At 43.3% G+C, this 25,237-nt stretch overlaps 2 protein-coding genes across 6 annotated transcripts; one reads left to right on the forward strand and one right to left on the reverse strand.

The window, feature by feature from the left end:
• The first annotated feature begins 1,099 nt into the window (after positions 1 to 1,099).
• Positions 1,100 to 17,308, forward strand: LOC100380772 (DNA (cytosine-5)-methyltransferase 1.S). 5 transcript variants are annotated; one of them, XM_014193378.2, is made up of 35 exons: positions 1,100 to 1,356; positions 2,010 to 2,052; positions 2,949 to 3,056; positions 3,194 to 3,443; positions 3,696 to 3,771; positions 3,859 to 3,949; positions 4,044 to 4,084; positions 4,174 to 4,228; positions 4,315 to 4,398; positions 4,609 to 4,718; positions 4,829 to 4,947; positions 5,095 to 5,187; positions 5,349 to 5,500; positions 5,704 to 5,891; positions 6,284 to 6,298; positions 6,569 to 6,752; positions 9,954 to 10,051; positions 10,421 to 10,574; positions 10,739 to 10,854; positions 10,948 to 11,149; positions 11,317 to 11,453; positions 12,055 to 12,234; positions 12,958 to 13,182; positions 13,363 to 13,555; positions 13,689 to 13,779; positions 13,925 to 14,059; positions 14,219 to 14,501; positions 14,616 to 14,757; positions 14,901 to 15,067; positions 15,163 to 15,340; positions 15,734 to 15,929; positions 16,209 to 16,372; positions 16,563 to 16,679; positions 16,774 to 16,882; positions 17,023 to 17,308. In XM_014193378.2, exons 1-35 carry the CDS (start codon positions 1,310 to 1,312, stop codon positions 17,073 to 17,075), a joined length of 4,596 nt encoding a protein of 1,531 aa, XP_014048853.2. In that variant the 5' UTR covers positions 1,100 to 1,309; the 3' UTR covers positions 17,076 to 17,308. The 5 variants fall into 5 exon arrangements, with proteins under 5 accessions (XP_014048853.2, XP_014048854.2, XP_045571075.1 ...); XM_045715119.2 differs by lacking the exon at positions 1,100 to 1,356 and adding an exon at positions 1,455 to 1,482 and having other exon boundaries at positions 17,041 to 17,308; XM_014193376.3 differs by lacking the exon at positions 1,100 to 1,356 and adding an exon at positions 1,456 to 1,482.
• Positions 17,309 to 17,694: 386 nt separating this feature from the next.
• Positions 17,695 to 25,237, reverse strand: LOC100195915 (eukaryotic translation initiation factor 3, subunit G). Its single transcript, NM_001140944.1, is given in 10 exon segments — positions 17,695 to 17,783; positions 20,816 to 20,922; positions 21,116 to 21,252; positions 21,546 to 21,665; positions 21,791 to 21,983; positions 22,175 to 22,279; positions 24,424 to 24,483; positions 24,617 to 24,705; positions 25,049 to 25,095; positions 25,182 to 25,237. Coding segments are annotated over 10 exon segments (897 nt in total). The 5' UTR covers positions 25,205 to 25,237; the 3' UTR covers positions 17,695 to 17,767.

The raw sequence follows: 25,237 nt of genomic DNA on the forward strand, positions 1-25,237 counted from the left end.
GTTCTACTGCTTGAGCACCTGTTACTTTTAGAAAATATTAGCTCAAAAGTATTGTGGAGCTTCTGGACCTAAATATAAACAGTACCGATACCCAAATTGAGTACCGGCACCTATTTCAGACCAAGTCAGGCACTGTAAAGCACCAGGATGTTGTCTCTGGTTTTCAATTTGAATTTATAGAACTGAATTTGAAATCTGAATGCATCTGAGAAGTTTAATATATTAACTTATATCATCTTGAAATTATAGTTTGTAAACTTGGTACACAGACAGTGAATGCAATATCTACAACATTGAAACGGAATATATAAATATTCAATTTTAATATTCAATTACATTTTATTTTAAAACTGAATGCAATATGCATTCAATTCAGTTTCAAATCATTAAATACAAGTTCAATTTCTGAATTAAATTTGTGCGTTACAAATTATTTTTTAAATTCAATTTCAAAATAAAAAATAATGGGATTGAAATACAATTTCTGTTGCCACGGAAATGACCCATAAATAAACCACACCCCCGCCAACCCCACGTGTGCGTATGCCAAGTTGCCCCATGTCCACCAGATGCATATGCGTTTTGAAAATATTGAACGCATGGTACACAGAACGCACCACCACCTAGTGCGGCATCCCTAACGTAGCGTTCGTACTGCTCCTTTGACATTGAATGACAACCGACGGAACGCAAAGAGTTTGCGGCATCTCGTGGACATGAAGCGTTAGTTGTACAGCAGGTCACCATAACAAATACATTTATAAAGCCAGCTATGTATATCTCTGATAAGTAAAAAAAAATAAAAATCTACCATTATCACTAGCAATCCGATTGCATTTGTATAGTTCCTTGAATTCCCTCTAAAAATCATGTACATTGTGGTGAACGTAGTTTCGTAGTAGGCAAATCAATGGGGGTGTCAACAATTTACAATATTCCATAGAGAGGTGAAAACATACTATGAAACAAACAGCCAATGCTATGGATGTATCATTTAATGTAACTATCAATGTAAAAGTTATTCAAAACCTGAATCGATACATTTATTAATGAAATGTGATCCCATATTCTCCATGAATTTTACCTATACATCAACGTAATGGTAAAGCCCAAAATGCCCGGGTTTCCGCGCGAAAAGACGGCCCGCGCGCCTGAACTGCATATAGCTAGCCTACAACAGATGCTACACTCGTTGTTGTTCAGAGAGCTCTGGTTTTTATCACATCGTTTTAACGATTCTTTGTTGTCTTTTTTGTTGTTGTTGATCTTATCGAATTTTATATTTTAGTCTATCACGCTCACACTTGAAATGCCAGCCAATACCTCCTTGTCTCTGCCGGTGGATGTCAGGAAAAGGTAACGTTACAAGCTAGCTAGCGCAAATGTAATGTTGCAGTGCTGTCATGTTCGGCTAGCTAGCTTGCAGCACACTGCATTCAGTTCACCCTTTGTCCTGTCAAATAAGCACACGCGTTGCATGGGGTATTCTTATTCTCACCGCATCATACGATCCACCATTCCATGCACAATACTGCGAATTAATTTTGCCACGCTGAAACTGCTCAGCTAACTGGATAGCTAGCTAGCATCTTCAACACAGTTTACCTATGCTATGTCTAACTATTTAACTGTACCAAAGATGCGTTGTGATTTGGAATAGATTTGGCGCCAAATAATACATTTTGGCTCATGTCAGCTGTTGCCTCTCACTTCAATATTGGATACATGCATGTTTTTATTTCCTAGTTGGCTAACTAATGTTAACGTTCGCGTTATCGCTCTAATTGTTAGCTTGCTAGCTATCATCGACTATTTGTGAAATGTTAACAACTCAAAACGGCTAACTATCTACATTGTCTGTTTACAGCATGATAACATTACTCTAGCTGGCTTATTTTATTCGATGCTTGGTACAGTAACTAGGATAGGAATCGTGCCATATTGGTTTTTACTATGTTCATGTTTCGGTCATGGTAGCAAGTGGGTAACACTTTGTTTTTTGTTTACAGACTGGCGGTGTTGGAAAAAGATGAAGATGGGATCTCAGATGAGGTGAGTGACCTGAACTACCAAGTTGGACATTTGGTTTCGGTTGCTAAAGACTTATTTACGATTTCTATGTTATTTCATCGTTGACTAATGTCCAGAAAGCCGATAATGACTATCCCTTTGTGAGGTTGTATTAGTCGTATGTACAAGATACACATGGTAGACATCGTCCAACGAAATGCTTACTTGCAGGTCACTTGGCAATAAGAAATAATACAAGAGAAAGTAAATGGCTCAGACTAGAATAAACATTTTAGCATAAGTATAATACAAGAATGCACAATCTGTAGTCTTATATTTACACCTGTTTTGGGGATTGCAGGGCAAGTGTTTACATTGCATTATTTTGTGTGTGTGGCATGGAATCGTGTGGATCTTCTTATTTCACCTTTATTTAACCAGGTAGGCTAGTTGAGAACAAGTTCTCATTTGCAACTACGACCTGGCCAAGATAAAGCAAAGCAGTTCGACACATACAACAACAGAGTTACACATGGAATAAACAAACAGTCAATAATGCAGTAGAAAAAGTATATATACAGTATGTGGAAATGAGGTAGGATAAGGGAGGTAAGGCAATAAATAGGCCATGGTGGCGAAGTAATTACAATAAAACACTGGAATGTGTTATATATATATACACACACACACAACTGTGCAAGTAGAGATACTGGGGTGCAAAGGAGCAAGATAAATATGAGTGCATATATTTGAGAGCTACATAGTGTTCAACATTCTGATGGCTTGTAGCCATCTCTGAGCCTGTTGGTATCAGACCTCATACTCCAATAGTCTTCCTCACAGTAAGCGAGTGAACCGCTTGTGGCTAAGCACTTCAAATAACTTAGATGGGTAGCACCTTCCAAAGCAGGTCTTACACCAGTTTATTTAACTCATAGGACCTTGTCAAAGAAAAGGTGAAGTTGGTGCAGGACTTCCTGCATGCGGATGCCCAGGACCAGCTCAGCAGCCTGAAAGCCAAGATGAAGAGTTCAGAGATCTCAATGGTGAGTTGTGGCTGCATCCTGTCAATCTAAGGAATCCACTCACTCCAAAGAAATAGTATCTTTGGGTTTGTCCAAAAAAGCACCTTATTTCCTATATAGTGCAGTGCTTTTGACCAGGGCCTGCATGTTCCCCTCAGGATGGCTACCTCTCTAAGGTGAAGTCCCTATTGGGACGTGAGCTGTGTGTGGAGAATGGCTCACACGGGGATGTTGTGGAGCAGAACTGCAAGAATGGCAAAACAAATGGCTCTGCAGCAAATGGTGACTCTCACAAGGAAGAGGATGAAGATGGAATCATGGACACCAAAGAGGCTGATGCCATGAAGTCTCCTTCTGCCCCCAAAGGCAAGGGAGGACGGAAGAGCAAGTCAGACTTTGAGCCCAAGAGTGAGTAGGAGTGGCTGGGAACATCAATTTCTAATCTATACAGTATCCCTTACTTTTCTGTGACGTCTCATGCTCTGAAAGATTGGTTCTGATGTCCATCTAATTGTTTGACCAAGCAACTTGTAAAACACCGAACACATTTTAGAGAACTGTATATTTTAGGAAATGACCAAGTGTTGAGGCACATGGATGCATGTGCAATTGATTCCAAATCCTTAAATAATTAAACAATGTTTCTTTACTTTTGTCCAGAATCTCCTGGTTCCAGGGTCACAAGAAACTCTGTCTCCGGGAAACAACCGACCATCTTATCAATGTTCTCCAAAGTGTGAGTAGGAACTCATCTGTTTCCCTTAACCTTTCAAGGTCTTATGCATTCTGCTCATGAGTAAACGTTCCTCTTGCTCCCTTGCAGTCAGAAGCGCAAGTCTGATGAGGTGAATGGAGAGGTTACAAATGGAAAAGTGGAAGAGAAGGGGGAAGTAGAGCGGGACACGAAGGAAGAGGTGAGGTGATCTTATTGTTTGGCACCTGTCACTCAGACCATGTGATTTACTCTTATTAATCAATGCACCTCCTAATCAGTTCTTTCTGTTGTAGACACAGGAAGAGAAGCGTTTTAAAGTGGAGCCAGACAATAAGTAAGACCTTCCACCTTTTAAGCCCCTTCCTTCAATTGGCCACACCCTTCCTCCAATTTGCATTGACTTTCTCCATCCTCTCTTCTCAGGCCAGTTGCAGAGGACGCCACTAGTGAGAAAATGAAGCCAGTGGCTGCAGCTAAGGTGAGGCCCATTCCTGCACTCAAGCTGTTATAATTTTGGTGCAGAGTTGCCATGTCAGTGTCACTGATGCTCATCTCTGGTTTCAGACTCCACCCCCTAAATGTCCAGACTGCAGGCAGTATCTGGATGACTCGGACCTCAAGTTATTTCAGGGAGATCCTGATAATGCGGTGAGAAACTCAAGAGTGTAATACTACAGAAAATGTGATAAGGTACCATTTTAACATGTCATTGGGGCCAACTGGATATATGTTGAATGATGACTTGCACTAAATAGGATTTTATAGAGTAAAACAATGTGGATCTATTCTAGTTGTCATTCTGGTAGAACAATCAATGAAACGATGTGACTTTTCTTGCTTATGTTTGTATACTTAAAGCTGGATGAGCCAGAAATGTTAACAGACGAGCGCCTCTCTCTGTTTGACTCAAACGAAGATGGCTTTGAGAACTACGAAGAACTACCCCAGCACAAGATTACCAACTTCTGGTGAGTGGTCCCTTCATGCTGTCCCTTCGGAATTGTATACAGTATACAGCCTTTTAGTGCATGTTTTTTTTGCTGTCACCTTGGTAAAAGTGAACTGTTCTTTGTTGCAGTGTTTATGACAAGCGTGGCCACCTGTGTCCATTTGACTCTGGGCTCATTGAGAAGAACGTTGAGTTGTACTTCAGCTGTGCCGTCAAGCCCATCTATGATGACAACCCCTGCATGGATGGTATGGCCCTGACCTTTTTCACACTAACTGTTTATATACTTGTTTTCCTCCAACCATTCTAAATGAACTATCTTTACTAAGCCATTTTATGTGAGGTATACTTGAGTGGAGTACCTCTGGCTAACTACTGTACTGCTATTCTTTTAGGTGGGGTTCCTGCCAAAAAGCTTGGTCCTATCAATGCCTGGTGGATCACTGGTTTTGACGGAGGAGAGAAGGCCTTAATTGGATTCACTACAGGTAATCTCACCAAGAGCTTCCTTTAGGTTTAAGTGGATTGAATGTTAAAACATTAGCCTAATGCCTATATTCGTGTGTGTGTGTGTGTGTGTGTGTGTGTGTGTGTGTGTGTGTGTGTAGTGACTCTGACCTCTAACCCATGACGTCTTCTCTATCTCCAGCCTTTGCTGACTACATCCTGATGGATCCCAGGGAGGAGTACGCCTCCATCTTCGCCGTGATGCAGGAGAAGATCTACATGAGCAAGATGGTGGTGGAGTTCCTGCAGAAGAACCCTGACGTCAGCTATGAGGACCTCCTCAACAAGATCGAGGTGAAATACTAATAATGTTTGTTGTAGACACTGACCAGGGTCGTGTTCATTAGTGCAAAATGTTTCAATTATGCAACTCAAGTTTATTGGATAAATGCAGGTAGTTTTTTGTGTTGTCTAATGAACATGGCCCAAATCTTCACACATGGCAACATCAGCTTTAGCACTGACTTGACTTGCCAGCTCTCCTCTTTGCCCCTAAGACCACAGTGCCTCCTGCTGGGCTGAACTTCAACCGCTTCACAGAGGACACGCTGCTGCGCCACGCCCAGTTCGTGGTGGAGCAGGTGGAGAGCTACGACGAGGCCGGGGACTCTGACGAGCAGCCCATCATCGTCACCCCCTGCATGAGGGACCTGATCAAGCTGGCTGGGGTCACCCTGGGAAAGAGGTAATGATAGGACCTGGTATTGTCTGATGTTGCAACAGACTTGCCATTATAAGCACACACACCACCACACCCCCCCCCCCCCCCCCCCCCTTCCCCTGTAGTGCTGTCTGCTTTTCACTAGGCTGTGGCTGGAAGAGAATCCTAACTCTTAGTATGAAGTTAAAATGGCGGACTTGTCGGTCAGTAGCTGGATTGAAGATGCAATTCAGTCTAATTTGGCTGTGGTTCATTTTATGTTGAAACCGTAAAGCTAAAGGTCCAGCCACCAGAGCTGTGTATGGTCACATGCTAATTTGTGTTGTGGGACAATAAGGGGGTCATGTTTGTCTCCCTGCTGTCTGTTCCCTCTGATCCCTGGTGTTTAACACTCCTCTTGACATTCCCTAATGCAGCATGCTGTTGTACTGGTAGGTATTCTACAGCCCTTCGGTCTGAATATATCCTTGGCTTGTTTGGTGTGCATTGCAACATGTTGTCATAGAGCAATTTGGTGAACTGTATAGCTCATCCCAATTTGTGCTGTTTGTCAATAGAAAAATCTGCTGCATGCGTACTAAAAGCATGGCTGCTTTGGCTGTCGAGCTTGAACACAGCATTACTACATTTGTACTAATATTTATTATAATAATTGATTGCATTGGCACAACACCCAACCACCTGCTTCTTTCTCTTCATAGGAGAGCTGCTAGAAGACAGGCCATCCGCCATCCCACCAAGATTGAGAAGGACAGCAAAGGAGGGCCCACTAGAGCGACTACCACCAAGCTGGTCTACAAGATCTTTGATACTTTCTTCTCTGACCAGATTGATCAGAATGAGAAGGATGGCGGAATCAAACGCCAGCGCTGTGGTGTCTGTGAGGTAACTTACTAAGTGCCAATCTGAATGAGGTTGAGCCAAGGCTTGGAGGAGCCTTATTTAATTGCACTTTGAATAAGTGCAAACCTTCTGCCAAGCGAACTAGCTAAACCCTTATGCAACTAATTGGAACAGTCTTCTGTTCATAATTGAAGCATGTAGCACTCGAGAATACATTTTTTATTTAACTTCTTTGGGCTAGGGGGCAGTATTTTGACGTCCGGATGAAAAACGTGCCTAAAGTAAACTGCCTGCTACTCAGGCCCAGAAGCTAGGATATGCATATAATTGGTAGATTTTGATAGAAAACACTAAAGTTTCTTAAACTGTTAAAATTGTCTGTGTATAACAGAACTTATTTGGCAGGTGAAACACAGAGGACAAACCATCCAGAATTTTTTTGTTGTTGAGGTGACAGTGTTTTCAATGGGTTTTCTATGTGTATCTAGATTTAACCTCTCTGGGCTACGCAACAGCCAGTGTAATCCCGTGGCGCGATATTCAAATACCTTAGAAATGCTATTACTTCAATTTCTCAAACATATGACTATTTTACACCATTTTAAAGACAAGACTCTCGTTAATCTAACCACACTGTACGATTTCAAAAAGGCTTTACAACGAAAGCAAAACTTTAGATTGTCAGCAGAGTACCCAGCCAGAAATAATCAGACACCCATTTTTCAAGCTAGCATATAATGTCACATAAACCCAAACCACAGCTAAATGCAGCACTAACCTTTGATCTTCATCAGATGACAATCCTAGGACATTATGTTATACAATACATGCATGTTTTGTTCAATCAAGTTCATATTTATATCAAAAACCAGATTTTTACATTAGCATGTGCAGAACTAGCATACCCCCTGCAAACTTCCAGTGAATTTACTAAATTACTCACGATAAACGTTCACAAAAAACATAATTATTTTAAGAATTATAGATACATAACTCCTTTATGCACTCGCTATGTCCGATTTTAAAATAGCTTTTCGGCGAGCACATTTTGCAATATTCTGAGTAGATAGCCCGGCATCACAGGGCTAGCTATTTTGACACCCACCAAGTTTAGCCCTCACCAAAGTCAGATTTACTATAAGAAAAATGTTATTACCTTTGCTGTTCTTCGTCAGAATGCACTCCCAGGACTTCTACTTCAATAACAAATGTTGGTTTGGTTCAAAATAATCCATAGTTATATCCAAATAGCGGCGTTTTGTTCGTGCGTTCAAGACACTATCCGAAAGGGTAAAGAAGGGTTACGCGCCCGACGCGTTTCGTGACAAAAAAATTCTAAATATTCCATTACCGTACTTCGAAGCATGTCAACCGCTGTTTAAAATACATTTTTATGCAATTTTTCTCGTTAAAAAAAGCGATAATATTCCGACTGGGAAACTGTGTTTTAGTACAAAGAGAGAGAAAATAAAAACATGGGGTCGCCTCGTGCACGCGCCTCAGTCTCATTGTCCTCTGATAGACCACTTACCAAAGGCGCTAATGTTTTTCAGCCAGGGGCTGCAAAGACGTCATTCAGCTTTTTCCCGGGTTCTGAGAGCCTATGGGAGCCGTAGGAAGTGTCACGTTACAGCAAAGATCCTAAATTTTCAATAAAAAGAGTCAAGAAGCCCAAGGAATGGTCAGAGGGCACTTCCTGTACAGAATCTTCTCAGGTTTTTGCATGCCATATGAGTTCTGTTATACTCACAGACACCATTCAAACAGTTTTAGAAACTTTAGGGTGTTTTCTATCCAAAGCCAATAATTATATGCATATTCTAGTTTCTGGGCAGTAGTAATAACCAGATTAAATCGGGTACGTTTTTTTATCCTACCCTCAACAGGATAAGGCACTTGCTTGCAGTTCCTATCGCTTCCACTGGATGTCACCAGTCTTTAGAAATTGGTTTGTTTTTCTTTAGAGAAATGAAGAAGTACGGCAGTTCAGAACGAGGGTCCAGCCGGGTGCTCTAATGTTTTGATGTGCGCTCCAGGTCACGCGCTTCAGGTCACGCGCTTCACGTTGTTTTTATCCGGTATTGAACACCGTTTATCCCGTCTTAAATTTTTATCAATTATTTACGTTAAATACCTAAAGTTGTATTAGGAAAGTTGTTTCAAATGTTTGGACAGAGTTTACAGGTAACTTATGAGATATTTTATAGTCATGCTGGGTGATTTGGAACCAGTTTTTTTCTGAATCAAACATGCCAAATAAATGGACGTTTTGGAGACCTAACGACGGAATTAATCGAACAAAAGGACCATTTGTGATGTTTATGGGACATATTGGAGTGCCAACAGAAGTTCTTCAAAGGTAAGGCATGAATTAAATCGTTATTTCTGACTTTTGTGTTGCGCCTGGCGGGTTGAAATCTGATTTTCATGTGTTGGAATGCTGGGCGGTGTCCTAAGATAATCGCGTGGTTGGCTTTTGCCGTAAAGCCTTTTTGAAATCTGACACGGTGGCTAGATTAACGAGAAGTTCAAGTTTAATTTGGTGTGTTGCACTTGTGAATGTATGAAAGTTAAATATAAGAAAAATAAGAATTTGGCGCTCTGCTATTTCACAGGATGCTGTCAAATCTATCCTGTTAATGTGATTTGAGCCCAAAGAAGTTAACTAGGCAAGTCAATTAAGAACAACATTCTTACTTACAATGACGGCCTACCAAAAGACCTCCTGCGGAGACGGGGCCTGGGATAAAAAATATAGGACACACACACACACATCACGACAAGAGACAACACTACATAAAGAGACTTAAGACAACGCAGCAACACATGGTACAAACATTATTGGGAACGGGTGTTGTATGTTGAGGACGAGGGCTGCAGTAGATATCTCAGATAGGGGGGAGTGAGGCATAAGGTTTTATAAATAAGCATTATGACTGGTATACAGAGATGGACCAGTATAGAGTGCAGTGATGTGTCCTATAAGGAGCATTGGTGGCAAATCTGATGGTAGAATGGTAAAGAACATCTAGCTGCTCAAAAGCACCTTTACCTGCCGCTCTATAAATTACATCTCCGTATTCTAGCATGGGTAAGATGGTCGTCTGGGTTAGTTTGGCAGCTGGGGTGAAAGAGGTGGCGACTATGATAGAAGAAACAAAGTCTAGATGTAACTTTAGGCTGCAGCTTTAGTATGAAATGCCCTAGTTTAAAACACTCATGTTCTAATTCTTCTGTCTCCAGGTTTGCCTAGTTCCAGACTGTGGCAAATGTTCAGCCTGCAAGGACATGATCAAGTTCGGGGGTAGTGGTCGCAGCAAGCAGGCTTGCCAGAAGAGGAGGTAAGTTAGCTGATCTTTAGTGCCTCTCTCCCCCTTAGCTGCCTAGATAAATGGTTCCTGCCATGGCTGTAACTGAACACTCATACCATTTTGTTCCAGAACACTTCCTTCCCATGAGCTCATTCTGGAAAAACGCTAAACAGTTCTGAGACTCTGTTAAAATTAACTCCAGACTCTCTTAAATAAAAAAAACTGCCACTAAGTGTGAACTGGGCCATGGGGTGGAACTGGGGATGGGGCTATGCTAGCCAGCTGATTAACATCTTCAGAGCCCTTTATTTCAAATTGGGAGCTTATGTTGTAGGTATGGTGGCTTGAACTCATTGGCTAATGTGATCTGCTCCCTTAACAATGTAATTTCCCCACCAGATGCCCCAACCTGGCAGTAAAGGAGGCTGAGGATGATGAGAACATAGAGGAGGAAGAGTTGTTGCCTGTAAAGGCCCCTTCAAAGAAGGTGTCCAAGGCCAAGACTAAGAAGCAGAGCAATGGCAAGCTGACCTGGGTTGGAGACTCTATCAAAGTATGTACTCCTTAGTGTTGTAGGAAGTTCTTAACCTCAAACTGATTAAAATAGCCCTTAGTACACCAGACTTGTAATATCAAAAATGTATGTAATTTCACTGACTTGCTGCAATGCAAACAGCTCTTGGGATAATGGTTCTCTCCTCTCCCTCCTGTGTTCAGACTGAGGGGAAGAAGCAGTACTACATGAAGGTGTGTATGGACAATGAGGTGCTGGAGGTGGGAGACTGTGTTTCTGTCAGCTCTGATGACCCATCAATCCTGCTCTACCTGGCCAGGTAGGTCCTATAACAGTTTAAGAATCTTGACTTAGCTTTTTCTATTGGTTTCTGTCTGGGTCAGGGGTTGACCGTCTTGTCTTGGGTCTCCAGGATCACATCCCTGTGGGAGGATAACAATGGGAAGTGGTTCCATGCCCACTGGTTCTGCCGCGGTACAGATACTGTGCTGGGGGAGTCCTCTGACCCTCTCGAGCTGTTCCTGGTTGAGGACTGTGAAGACATGCAGCTGAGCTACGTAGAGGGCAAGGTCAACGTCATGTACAAGGCCCCTTCAGACAACTGGTTCATGGAGGTAAGAATTCATTGGCTTTATCGCTCTTTAAGCGGAGTCGCTAGCCTGGTCCCAGATCTGTGCGCGCTGTCTTTCCAACTCCTACAGTCATTGTCATGCTAATTGTCTATACAGCTACTACTCAATGCACCTCATCACTGATGTATTTTGTACCACTGTGTTTTCAGGGTGGCATGGTAGAGGACATCAAGGTGATTGACGATGACAATGGGAAGAATTTCTTCTACCAGCTGTGGTATGAAGGAGACTGTGCCCGCTTTGAGACCCCGCCCACCTTCACACCCCAAGAGGACTGCAAGTACAAGTGAGTCATAATTGACATTTGACAGCCCTATCACTGCTTTAAGTACTTGCATTTGGAGCTCTGAAAATCTAGTACTGGAATACCTTGAAAAGCTGACATTTCCTCAGTGTGGTTCTTGAAGTCATCTTGAAATTTGTTGTAGCCAAGGTTTTTTAATCTCTTCTGCTCCAATGATTTCATTTCTGATCAGTTTGTGACGTAGACTTTCATTTCTTTCCTACAGTTTCAATTGACTGGTGTTGCGGTAAAACCATGTACGGTTATTATGACGTCAAATGTTGTCTTGAACTTGGCTTGCCACACAAAGGGACATTTTGGGTGTTTTTTTTTGTTTTGTTTGAGAAACATGATACAATACCCTACATCTCAAATGGCAAAATGTTGAATTCCAATGCATAGTGCCTTTGGAAAGGCTTGTCAAGTGGTAATACTGTTTTTCTTCTATACTGCAATTCAATGCAAATTGAGGTCTTCAAATTACAATTCAGTGCTTGAAAGTCATTGAATTTTACTTGGCAATGTCTATGAACCTTAAGTGTTTGACATTTTGATAGGAGGATTAATAAGTTGGTCTTGGGTTACCGTGTCCCCTGTATTTCAGCTTCTGTGCCAGCTGTAGTAGGGCTGAGGAGAGGGAAGAGCAGGAGACTCCTCGGGTGTTTGAACCCATAAAGGACGAGGACCACGACTCCAAGGCCTTATATGCTCTGGCCTGCCTGAAGGGAGAGCAGTTCAGGGTGGGAGACAGTTGCTACCTGCCCCCCGACGCATACAACTTCAGGTGAGTGGAACATCCAGGAATACTGATGCTTATACATGGCATTGTTGAATACTTGTTTCTGATTGGTAAGCTAGGTTTGGTTTGCTAAACTAGCAAGTCTGTTTTGGTCACCACTACATTAGTTGCCTTGATCTCGTAAACTTGCTATCTACTTCAATGGATGTTGAAAACATTTCTAGTGGCAAATGTGTTCAATTATAGCCTTGGTATAAAAGGCATGATCAACTCTGGACTCTGTGCATTCTCTGGAAAATAATGCAACTCCATGGCATTTTAGTTTGGCTCCGCTAGCACATCGTGGAACACATTCCACATTCATGATTTTCATACGATGCAAAGCCCCTCGTTGATTCTCTTGCATCAGTGGTATTCAAAGTCGGTGTCGTGGGGTAATTGCGGTGGGGTCGTGACAACACATTAAGAGCACAGGTTATTGTATGGGACAGTAGACAAATATTTTTGGGAAAGATCTGTTAAGGGATAAATCTAATGAATTGAAGCTCATTTGATGTGAATCTAATTGTATTGATTTGGAGGGGTGGGTCCCAAGAGATTCTGGTGCAAAAATGGGGTCCCTGCTGACAGTTTCAATACCACTGCCTTACATAGGCATGGTCTCCATTGGGGACAACTAGGCAAATCCTAGTGTTAGCAAATTCAACATCAGCTTTTTAAAATATTTTATCTCCCCTTTACATTAACATTATTTTCTTGTGTGCTCAGTGTGAAGGCAGCCAGTCCAGTGAAGCGTCCTCATAGGAAGGAGGACGTGGATGAGGAGTTGTACCCAGAGTACTACAGGAAGCATTCAGACTACATCAAGGGCTCCAACCTGGATGCCCCTGAGCCCTTTAGAGTGGGACGCATCAAGGAGATCTTCTGCCACAGACGCAGCAACGGGAAGGCTGACGTGTCTGAAGTCAAACTGCGCTTGTACAAGTTCTACAGGTGAGCACTCAAGTCAAATGTCATGGTAGAACTGCAAAGAAGGACCCCTTGGATCCATGCCAAATTTAGTAACTTTTGTACAATGAGATTTTCAGCCTAAAATGCATCTCTTCACTGTAAGGGAGGTGAACTGGTGCCAATATGTGCATGTCTGTACTCTTAATGTTCACCCTCTGTCAGGCCTGAGAACACTCACAAGGGGGCGAAGGCAGGTTACCACAAAGACATAAACCAGCTGTACTGGAGTGACGAGGAAGTGACAGTCAACATGTCAGAGGTGCTGGGCCGGTGTCGTGTGGAGTATGGAGAGGACCTGAATGAGACCGTTCAGGACTTCTCCTCAGGTGGACCTGACCGATTCTACTTCCTTGAGGTGAGGCTGGACTAGATGAGAAGCAATTGAGCAACTTTAATTTCCCATATTAATCTTGCATGCTAAGTAGCTTAGATGCTTGTTTGAGGAAGTTTGCTCAAGATGGTAATAACGGTCTCCTTCTAACCCAAAGGCTTATAATGCCAAGTCCAAGAGCTTTGAGGATCCACCCAACCATGCCCGCTCTGCTGTGAACAAGGGCAAGGGGAAAGGGAAGGGCAAAGGTAACTACTCTCCTCTGTGGTACTTATTGGCAGTCACATAGTTCTCTCCTTTTGAAATGTCCTCATTCCTATTTGAGGTTTAGGCCTGTCATGAGGCTTCTCTGAATACTGTTGTAACTGTGGCTCCAAACCACCTGCCCTCCAGGTAAAGGCAAAGGGAAGTCGTCTTCTGCTCAGGAGCCTCCAGACCAGGAGCCTCAGGACCCCAAGGTGCCCAAGCTGCGTACCCTGGACGTGTTCTCTGGCTGCGGTGGGCTCTCTGAAGGCTTCCACCAAGCTGGTTAGTAGTTTCTTCACTTCAATAGCTTGGAAAATGTCTAAGTTGTGGGTGACCACGAGGGAACTTCTTTGAATATACAGGTAGAATTTCTTACAAGAGTAAAGTTGTGTTTGTCAGGCCACATGGTGACTGCAATTTGTTGTTGCTCCTACCTGTCAGGTATCGCTGAGACTCTGTGGGCCATCGAGATGTGGGACCCGGCAGCTCAGGCCTTCAGACTGAACAACCCGGGCACCACAGTGTTTACAGAGGACTGCAATGTGCTGCTAAAGCTGGTGATGTCTGGAGAGAAGACGAACTCCCTGGGCCAGCGGCTGCCCCAGAAGGGAGACGTGGAGATGCTGTGTGGAGGCCCTCCCTGTCAAGGCTTCAGCGGCATGAACCGCTTCAACTCCAGAACCTACTCCAAATTCAAAAACTCTCTGGTGGTGTCTTATCTCAGGTAGGGTTAAACAGATTTTCCCATTTCCATATATTGCTCTGTGCAAGTACAGAAGCTCCGGTCTGTGGTTGCTGTGTAGTTATATACTTTCCCCTAACGTGTATTCTCTTATAGTTACTGCGACTACTACAGACCCAAGTTCTTCCTGCTTGAGAACGTGAGGAACTTTGTCTCCTTCAAAAGCTCCATGGTCCTGAAACTGACTCTGCGCTGTCTTGTCCGCATGGGCTATCAGTGCACATTCGGAGTACTTCAGGTGAGTTAACTTAAGCTGGTATGTTTCTTTCTGATTGACGAATCCAATAGTCTGCAATGTTAGTTTTAGTTATGGTGCTACATGTTGTGAAAGTAATTCATGGGATATGCTTAAGCCTGACCTCTGCTGTCCACTCTTCCCAGGCTGGGCAGTACGGCGTGGCTCAGACGCGGCGTAGGGCCATCATCCTGGCGGCCGCGCCTGGGGAGAAGCTTCCTCGCTACCCAGAGCCCCTGCATGTGTTCGCTCCCCGGGCATGTTCTCTCAACGTGGTGGTGGACGACAAGAAATATTTCAGCAACGTCACACGGTAACCAGCCACCAGTCAATGTAAAAGCGTGTGGTTGTATAGCTTGTGATGTGACTGAGGGTTGTCTAGTTTCTGATTGTTCCTTCCGGTTTCAGAGGTAATGGCGGTGTGTACAGGACCATCACAGTCAGGGACACCATGTCTGACCTGCCAGAGATCCGCAACGGAGCGTCTGCTCTGGAGATCTCCTACAACGGAGAGCCCCAGTCCTGGTTCCAGAGGCAGATCAGAGGCACACAGTACCAGCCCATCCTCAAAGACCACATCTGCAAGGTACAGCTGCAATCACCTGGTGGCTCAGCAGTAACTTGTTAGAACAGCCAAAGGTGTGGCTCGGTCTTTGGAGTCTCTTGGATAATTTAGTCAGCTATTAGACTTCAGTGCAGCTTAGTGAAAAACTGTTTTGGTTTTTACAGAAGCAGAGAGCACCACACTTGGAGAGCAGATTTGTCGTACCTCTAATGCTTGCGACGTTGGTTAAGTTTGTGGCGATTGTACATTGGTGTATCAAAACGGGAATGGATCATCTCTGAAGTAGAACTAGGGAGTAAAAATCATTGCTTCTCAATGGAATTATGCAATGCCACATAGATGCAATGAGAACTGTCAAGGATGGGTGGATGATGGCTTTCCCTGAAACAAACTAAGTCCCTCTTTGGTTCTCAGGACTTGAGTGCCCTTGTAGCGGCCCGTATGAGGCACATCCCCCTGGCGCCTGGCTCTGACTGGAGGGACCTGCCCAACATCGAGGTCCGGCTGAGAGACGGGACCTCATCCAAGAAGCTCCGCTACACCCACCCAGACAAGAAGAATGGCCGCAGCAGCTCTGGAGCACTGAGGGGCGTTTGTACTTGTTCAGGAGGTACTCACTTTTATGGATATTTAGGCCATACAAATGTTATGAAATGCTTAATGGATTTCTTTTTAAATACAATAGCAACCTTCAAACCCTAGCAACCTAATCAGTTTAGCTTCTTGGCTATAACAGTGGGTGCCTGGAGTTTTCGTGACTATGACAAATAGTCTTTAACCTGTTCATTTTTATAGCACTTTTTCAGGTCAATGTAATTTGGATAGCAAATCCAAGGGGTTGTTGTAATGCTGTCTGTAGACATGTTCTGATTGCTATACTGTCCTCTAGGGGTGCCCTGTGACCCTGCTGACAGGCAGTTCAACACACTGATCCCCTGGTGTTTGCCCCACACGGGGAACCGCCACAACCATTGGGCCGGCCTCTACGGCAGGCTGGAGTGGGACGGCTTCTTCAGCACCACCGTTACCAACCCTGAGCCCATGGGCAAGCAGGTAAAATCTAATACTGTACCAGTTCTAGCGGAATTGATGAATGGCTAGGACCATTTCACCTCAGGACACAGCCATGTAATAACATGTACAGTGGTTGTAAATACTAGTCTACAGAAGTGTATTGGGGTCCCTTTCCTGCAGAGCTGTAACGTTAGATGCTTTGGGCACTAAATGTCCTGTCATGTTTCAGGGTCGTGTCCTGCATCCAGAGCAGCACCGAGTGGTCAGTGTGAGGGAGTGTGCGCGCTCTCAGGGCTTCCCTGATACCTACCGCTTCTTCGGAAATGTTCTGGACAAACACAGACAGGTACTGGACTTGGTCTCTGTTCTCCATCAGGAATTCAATCCCCTCCCAGAAAATGCCTTTGAGTGACACTGTTTCCACCCCCCCCCCCCCTCAGGTTGGCAATGCTGTTCCTCCACCACTCTCCAGAGCCATTGGACTAGAGATCAAGAAGTGTGTCCTAGAGCGGATCAAGGAGAATGACGATACAAAAGACAATGAGAAAGGTAAGGCCTGCTCAAAGTGCATCCTGTAGTAGTTACCGCTGCTCATTTGCGCATTTTGATAAATTACTGATAGTGGTTTTAATGTGGATGGGAAGCATGTCGTCAGTATCCATATTATGAATGTCATTTTCCTCCCTCAGAGAACGGGAAGCAGGAAGAGAACCTCAAGCAGGAGAAGATGGTGTCGGACTAGTGCCTGGCCCTATTCCAACCCCCTTTCCACTGAGAATCATCGAAATCCTGAAGCCCACCAAGCCACAGGAGATCCTCATATTTTTTAAATGAGCTGGCCAGTCTGCAGTACCATTCCATGTTTATGATTTTCTAAATGTGATTTTAACTATTTGCAAATATCTGCTTGGAACGTGACTCGTATGTAGTTTTTATATGTTGTAATATTTCAAATAAAGCTCTTATTGAATGGCAGTTCCTTCTTGTAACATTTTAATGGAATCTTCTTGGCCTTACATCAATTTGTCTGATTTTTAAAACGGCAGCAAAAATCAGTAACTAACACAAGCAATTAACTAGTGACCTACGATCAGATTTAACATTCTAGTCAATGGGATAACATTTGACCACCAGTCCAAACGTATCATTCACAACTTGAACGCTAATAGAAACCATGAGTTCCAATGCTGTTAGGTAGTTTCCTTGAAGTATGAGCTCAGGGATAGATTATTGGGAGGTGCATTGAAGTGGTTCCCCCCCCAACGCTCATATTTACAATGTTATGAAGGCAGCAATTACCTCTAGCCTGATCTGCTCCCACCCCCCAAATTGAAGACATGAGTAATTCACCTACAAACAAGTGGTATGAAGTCTTTATTCAGAGCCACATTTCACTACATCAATGAAATCTGGCATTCCTCCTGAGATGCCATCTCAGTTGTTTGATGGTCTGGGAGGGGAGAAAAGATGGTTGAATAAAATCAGTAAATGAATCCGATGCAATTTAGTGAAGGGTCTAGATTCTAAACAGCCACTGATTAGGCTTTCAATGCATATGGAATCTATTATACACTGCTCAAAAAAACTAAAGGGAACACTTAAACACAATGTAACTCTAAATCAAACTGTCCACTTAGGAAGCAACACGGAAATTATAGGCAAATAGCAAGACACCCCCAATAAAGGAGTGGTTCTGCAGGTGGTGACCACAGACCGCTTCCTGGCTGATGTTTTGGTCACTTTTGAATGCTGGCGGTGCTTTCACTCTAGTGGTAGCATGAGACAGAGTCTACAACCCACACAAGTGGCTCAGGTAGTGCAGCTCATCAATGCGAGCTGTGGCAAGAAGGTTTGCTGTGTCTGTCAGCGTAGTGTCCAGAGCATGGAGGCGCTACCAGGAGACGTGGAGGAGGCCAGCAGGACCGCTACCTCCGCCTTTGTGCAAGGAGGAGCTGGAGGAGCACTGCAAAATGACCTCCAGCAGGCCACAAATGTGCATGTGTCTGCTCAAACGGTCAGAAACAGACTCCATGAGGGTGGTATGAGGGCCTGACGTCCACAGGTGGGGGTTGTGCTTACAGCCCAACACTGTGCAGGACGGTTGGCATTTGCCAGAGAACACCAAGATTGGCAAATTCGCCACTGGCGCCCTGTGCTCTTCACAGATGAAAGCAGGTTCACACTGAGCACGTGACAGAGTCTGGAGACGCGGTGGAGAATGTTCTGCTGCCTGCAACATCCTCCAGCATGACCGGTTTGGCGGTGGGTCAGTCATGGTGTGGGGTGGCATTTCTTTGGGGGGGCCGCACAGCCCTCCATGTGCTCGCCAGAGGTAGCCTGACTGCCATTAGGTACCGAGATGAGATCCTCAGACCCCTTGTGAGACCATATGCTGGTGCGGTTGGCCCTGGGTTCCTCCCAATGCAAGACAATGCTAGACCTCATGTGGCTGGAGTGTGTCAGCAGTTCCTGCAAGAGGAAGGCATTGATGCTATGGACTGGCCTGCCTGTTCCCCAGACCTGAATCCAATTGAGCACATCTGGGACATCATGTCTCGCTCCATCCACCAACGCCACGTTGCACCACAGACTGTCCAGGAGTTGGCGGATGCTTTAGTCCAGGTCTGGGAGGAGATCCCTCAGGAGACCATCCGCCACCTCATCAGGAGCATGCCCAGGCGTTGTAGGGAGGTCATACAGGCACGTGGAGGCCACACACACACTACTGAGCCTCATTTTGACTTGTTTTAAGGACATTACATCAAAGTTGGATCAGCCTGTAGTGTGGTTTTCCACTTTAATTTTGAGTGTGACTCCAAATCCAGACCTCCATGGGTTGATAAATTGGATTTCCATTGATTATTTTTGTGTGATTTTGTTGTCAGCACATTCAACTATGTAAAGAAAAAAGTATTTAACCTGTTAGGGCTAGGGGGCAGCATTTGCACGTCTGGATAAAAAAATGTACCCAATTTAATCTGGTTACTAATCCTACCCAGTAACTAGAATATGCATATACTTATTATATATGGATAGAAAACACTCTAAAGTTTCTAAAACTGTTTGAATGGTGTCTGTGAGTATAACAGAACTCATTTGGCAGGCAAAACCCTGAGACATTTTCTGACAGGAAGTGGATACCTGATGTGTTGTATTGACTTTAAACCTATCCCATTGAAAAACACAGGGGCTGAGGAATATTTTGGCACTTCCTATTGCTTCCACTAGATGTCACCAGCCTTTACAAAGTGTTTTGAGTCTTCTGGAGGGAGATCTGACCGAACAAGAGCCATGGAACGATGATGTCCCATTAGACACCTGGCGCGCGAGTTCATGTTGGGTACCCTCGTTCCAATACGTTATAAAAGAGTATGCATTCGTCCACCTTGAATATTATTCATGTTCTGGTTAAAAAAGGCCCTAATGATTTATGCTATACAACGTTTGACATGTTTGAACGAACGTAAATATATTTTTCCCCCTCGTTCATGACGAGAAGTCCGGCTGGCTTAGATCATGTGCTAACAAGACGGAGATTTTTGGACATAAATGATGAGCTTTTTTGAACAAAACTACATTCGTTATGGACCTGTGATACCTGGAAGTGACATCTGATGAAGAGAATCAAAGGTAATGGATTATTTACATAGTATTTTCGATTTTAGATCTCCCCAACATGACGTCTAGTCTGTATCGCAACGCGTATTTTTCTGGGCGCAGTGCTCAGATTATTGCAAAGTGTGATTTCCCAGTAAGGTTATTTTTAAATCTGGCAAGTTGATTGCGTTCAAGAGATGTAAATCTATAATTCTTTAAATGACAATATAATATTTTACCAATGTTTTCTAATTTTAATTATTTAATTTGTGACGCTGACTTGACTGCCGGTTATTGGAGGGAAACGATTTCCTCAACATCAATGCCATAGTAAAACGCTGTTTTTGGATATAAATATGAACTTGATAGAACTAAAAATGCATGCATTGTCTAACATAATGTCCTAGGAGTGTCATCTGATGGAGATTGTAAAAGGTTAGTGCATCATTTTAGCTGGTTTTATGGTTTTGGTGACCCTGTCTTTGACTTGACAAAACATTACACACAACTCTTGTAAATGTACTGTCCTAACATACTCTAAATTTATGCTTTCGCCGTAAAACCTTTTTGAAATCGTAAAACGTGGTTAGATTAAGGAGATGTTTATCTTTCAAATGGTGTAAAATAGTTGTATTTTTGAAAAATTTGAATTTTGACATTTATTTGGATTCAAATTTGCCGCTCTTGAAATGCACCTGCTGTTGATGGAGTGCACCACGGGTGGCACGCTAGCGTCCCACCTAGCCCATAGAGGTTAATAAGATTATTTCTTTCATTCAGATCTAGGATGTGTTGTTTAAGTGTTCCCTTTATTTTTTTGAGCAGTGTAGTTCCTGATGAGTGCTCCATCTGACATGAATCGCTCATCACAAGTCAAATACTCACTTGGCCCATTCCACATTGAGGATAAGATGATCGTATCCAAATCCTGACACTCCTGCGATGGCTCTGGCTGCATCCTCCCTGCGGTGGAAACTGATGAAGGCAAAGCCCTGAAGGACAACCAAAGAGGCCATTAGAAGACAAACAATTTCAGAATAAACCAAACCAACCAGTTGAACTTCTGAAAGACCTGTAAATGCTCCAGCAATTTAATTACTCATTTTTTACCCTGCACAAGCAAGTTAATGGTTATGTATACACTACTTCTAAACTAGTAACCATTTGAACTTCTGCTGCTCTCACCTTGGATTGGCCTGTGTTTTTGTCCTTGGCCAGGTAGATCCTGGAAATTGAGCCGAATGGCCTGAAGAGCTCCTGCAGATCCGTCTCACGGGTGTCCTCAGACAGGTTGGTCACACGGATGGTGGCGTTGTCATCAGCTGTGGAAGGATAGACACAGTTTAGCTCTGGGTTTGTGTTATCCCACCCCCAGCCATTTAGGCATCTTACCAAAATGCCTGGCTTTGTTGGAATTCCCCAAATGAAATCAAGAGGAGAAATGTTTTAAATCTCTCTGCTTAAACTCTGATTGGACTGTTCCATGCTGAAGCAGGACCATGAGTGTTGTCCAGACACTTCTCAAACGAGACTACGGTGTTAAGGTCTGATGACTTCATAGACTAGTATGCTCCTTGTTCTAGAAAACAGAGTGGAAGAGTTGAATCATACGTACATGCACCACGGCGATTGGGTTGCATGGACTCTCCTCTACGTGTGCTGCCGTCCCTCAGGCTGGGGGGCACATACTTCCCTGTTTTGCTCCCTGCAGCTGGTGCGGCAGGCTCAGGCTCGTCTGAAACAAAGTTTAAAAACATATATACATCAGTGATGTCAATTTAACAAAATCATTAACCACAATCATGACTGTACATTTACAGCACAATATGACTTCTAAGCTATGGGCAATTATGACAATACCTCCTGCAGTCTTCGTCGGGTCTCCAGTGGACAGGCCCAGCTGCTCGGCCAGCTCCTTCTGCATGGGGCCCAGAGTGTCCTTGTAGGGGCAGCGGGTGGTCCAATGGTCTCCTTTACAGATTCGACAGGACACTATCTTCTGTCCCTTCAGCTTGTTCATGGGGTCCTCTTCCACATCTTGGGCATTCAGGTCCTGAGAGAAGGATTCAGGTAATTACATATCATCACTGATTTATACCAGAACTAAAAGGTGACAATGAACTAGGATCATATAACTACATCATATAAAAACAAATGAACTGGTGGATTGTTTCGACTGAAGAGGAGATCTCTGATGGCTCAAAGAGAACAATACTAGATCAGCTTCTCTCAGTGGCTCCTCACCTCTTTGCTAGAGATGAACACCATAAAGACATCATCACTGACTGTGGTATCAGCAACATTGGGACCTGGTGGGTCATACTCTGAGTTGCCAAACTTCTTCCAGTTCTGATTGGCGGGGAGAGAAAAGCAATGTTAAGTCAAATCAAAATACCTTAAATTTTTTAACCCCTTACACTCGTGGGAATTGGTCTATATGGATAGGGCTAAATTAAAATGTGAATAAGGATATGCATGACCATGGCAGCAACTGAAAGATAATTTCCCCATAATCTCCAAAGTGTTATCAGACTAAAGGCGATGACATGTTCACCTGACACACGACTGAATCCAAACATTACACTGTTGATTTTATGTGCATTTTAAATGTACTGTTCTTTTTGACGCATTTGTTGATAACGAAATCTGAAAATATTCTGGATAGATTCAGTAACAAAGAATGTGTGTGGATAATTTGGGGTAGGTGCAACAAAGAACAAAAAAATGCTGAGGGTTTAAGTGAGGTCTAACTGGTGTTTTCAAGTGGCCACACCTCTCCAAAGTGTGAACAGTTCCTAAGCAATTTTAATGCACTTTTATGACTCAAAGAAGATTCTTCAACTATAAGGTGCTTTTTTGAGCTCTCCTAGCTGTGCCGTTGAGGAACTAGAGGAAGCACACTTGTAGTTACTTTGTTTGGAACACCACCCTGCATCCCTGCCTTTACCCAATTACTGTTGGTGTTTATGCAATACAAAAACAGTCCATTATAAATCACAATCTGGGTCAGGTGGGCATCATTTGAAAGCTTGTTCTATTGCCAACATGACTAGCTAAATTATAAAATATGATCTTAATGTTAGGCTTTCACAAGGCAATTCAGAGAAGCCAATCGTAATTTGTGTCACGAGTGCATTCAGATGCGTATTCAGCGGCAAATCATCACAATACCCAACAAACAAACTCAGGTAAAGCTGTTAAGAAGCCTTTTTGACCTAGACAGTCTATGATATGGGTGGTTGGAGTCCTTGGCAATTTTATGGACGTGTCAGAGGAAGGCCCTAAAAATTGTCAGAGACTCCAGCCACCCTAGTCATAGACTGTTCTCTCTGCTACCGCACAGCAAGCGGTACCGGAGCGCCAAGTCTAGATCAAAAATGCTTAAGAGCTTCTACCCCCAAAGCCATAAGACTCTTGAACAGTTAATCAAATGGCTACCTGGACTATTTGCATTATCCCTACCCCACCCCCCATTTTTACACTGCTGCTACTCTGTTTATTATCCATGCATAGTCACTTTACCTCTACCTACATATTACCTCGACTAACCGGTGCCCCTGTACATTGACTCTGTACCAGAACCCCCTGTATATAGCATCGCTACTGTTGTTTTATTGTTGCTCCTTAATTATTTGTTATATTTCTTTTTTTCTTATTTTTTCTTAAAACTGCATTGTTGGTTAAGGGCTTGTAAATAAGCATTTCATTGTAAGGTCTACACCTGTTGTATAAATAAAATTAGATTGGGGGGTTTAACACCATGTCATCTTGTAACTGTATATCAAGCATAGTGATCATAGATGTTGACAGTGTATATTACATGAGTCTTAGGATATGGAAATGTGAAGTGCCCATTTGGAGTAACGTGTGTTTGGCTTGCTTGTATGACATCCGTGGTATTTACTAGATTGTGCCAGCTAGAAGAGGACTGGCCACCCCTCATAGCCTGGTTCCTCTCTAGGTTTCTTCCTAGGTTTTTGGCCTTTCTAGGGAGTTTTTCCTAGCCACCGTGTTTCTTTCAAATGCATTGCTTGCTGTTTGGGGTTTTAGGCTGGGTTTCTGTACAGCACTTTGAGATATCAGCTGATGTACGAAGGGCTATATAAATACATTTGATTTACTATAATCCGTAATGTCTCAGCTTTTACAAAACACATAGAGCCTCGTAATTTACGGCATTTCCCTCACTCAGACAAAACAATTCTAAAGTTACCCAATTAGCGGGATGGATGGCAGCAACTTCTTGTCACACGCAGTGCTCAAGTTCAGAACAGCGGTCAGTCAAAACCCATACAAAGCTGTGAGGAGACGGCCCTGAGCTCTGACGTCGTGCATACTATGTTATTATACAGCCACTGCCTCCAAATCCGCCATTTCCCATCCATATACAGGTACGAGTGTAAAGGGTTAATGTACAATCCTATCAAACTCAATACTGAGGTGTTGTGCAACAAAGGTTAAGATTGTGCTAAATTCCCAAAGAAAACACTGACCTTTCTCCTGGCAACAGCTTTGGAGGCCTTCCTAGTCTCAATCTTGAAGGTGCGAATAATCTATAACATAAATGACAAAATGTTCATTTCTTGGTTAGTTACATCTGATTCAGACATCAGAGGCAGTAGACTTTGTGGGAAGGAATCAAGAAACCCACTCTCATATTTGGATGAACATTAAAACAAAAAGTACCTTGAGCTTCTTTCCATCCTCATCGATCTTGTATTCCGTGATGGTTTTGATATTTCCTTTGACGGTTTCTTTTGGAGGGGGTAGGGTACCTGATGGTGGGGATGACAACACACAAATGAGGTCCTGATAGTTAACAATAATATCGTCTGTTAGTTGGTGATAGGCAGCTAACAATCCACTAAGGCAAGCAAACTATAGCATGACGAGTAGACTTTGTTTTCCTGACAGACTAACGTTAGTTAGCTACCAAGGTTACTTACCAGCTAGCCAACTAGCCTTCTCCCTTACAAATCACAAAAATGGTCTTACTGACTACGAAGTGTGACAGAGAAACTAACGACTATAACGAAGAAAAAATACACGTGGAAATCGCCTGGTTTAGCTAGCAAGTTAATGTCAATGCTAGTAAGCTAATGTTAGCCAGCTTCTTACCTTCGTCTCCCTCCTCTTCAACCTGATCGGCCCAACTGGGCTTGGAACTAGAAAGAAGGATTAACACACAGTATTTGAGAATTCAAACACATGATATATACGATAATCATCATATTTGTATTGAAGAACTCACTCGTCGTATTCAATCGACGGCATTCTGTCTGTGCTCGCAGCGGCCAGAGAACAAGG

The sequence above is a fragment of the Salmo salar genome, chromosome 03 (assembly GCF_965601325.2).
Source record: "Salmo salar chromosome 03, fSalSal1, whole genome shotgun sequence".
NCBI lineage: Eukaryota > Metazoa > Chordata > Actinopteri > Salmoniformes > Salmonidae > Salmo > Salmo salar.

Bases quoted from the DNA above. Each gene is read 5' to 3' on its own strand.
- LOC100380772 (XM_014193378.2), top strand. From the start codon at position 1,310: ATGCCAGCCAATACCTCCTTGTCTCTGCCGGTGGATGTCAGGAAAAG. The intron at 4,948-5,094 runs GTATGGCCCTGA...CTATTCTTTTAG, and splicing joins TGACAACCCCTGCATGGATG to GTGGGGTTCCTGCCAAAAAG. The intron at 11,454-12,054 runs GTGAGTCATAAT...CCTGTATTTCAG, and splicing joins CAAGAGGACTGCAAGTACAA to CTTCTGTGCCAGCTGTAGTA.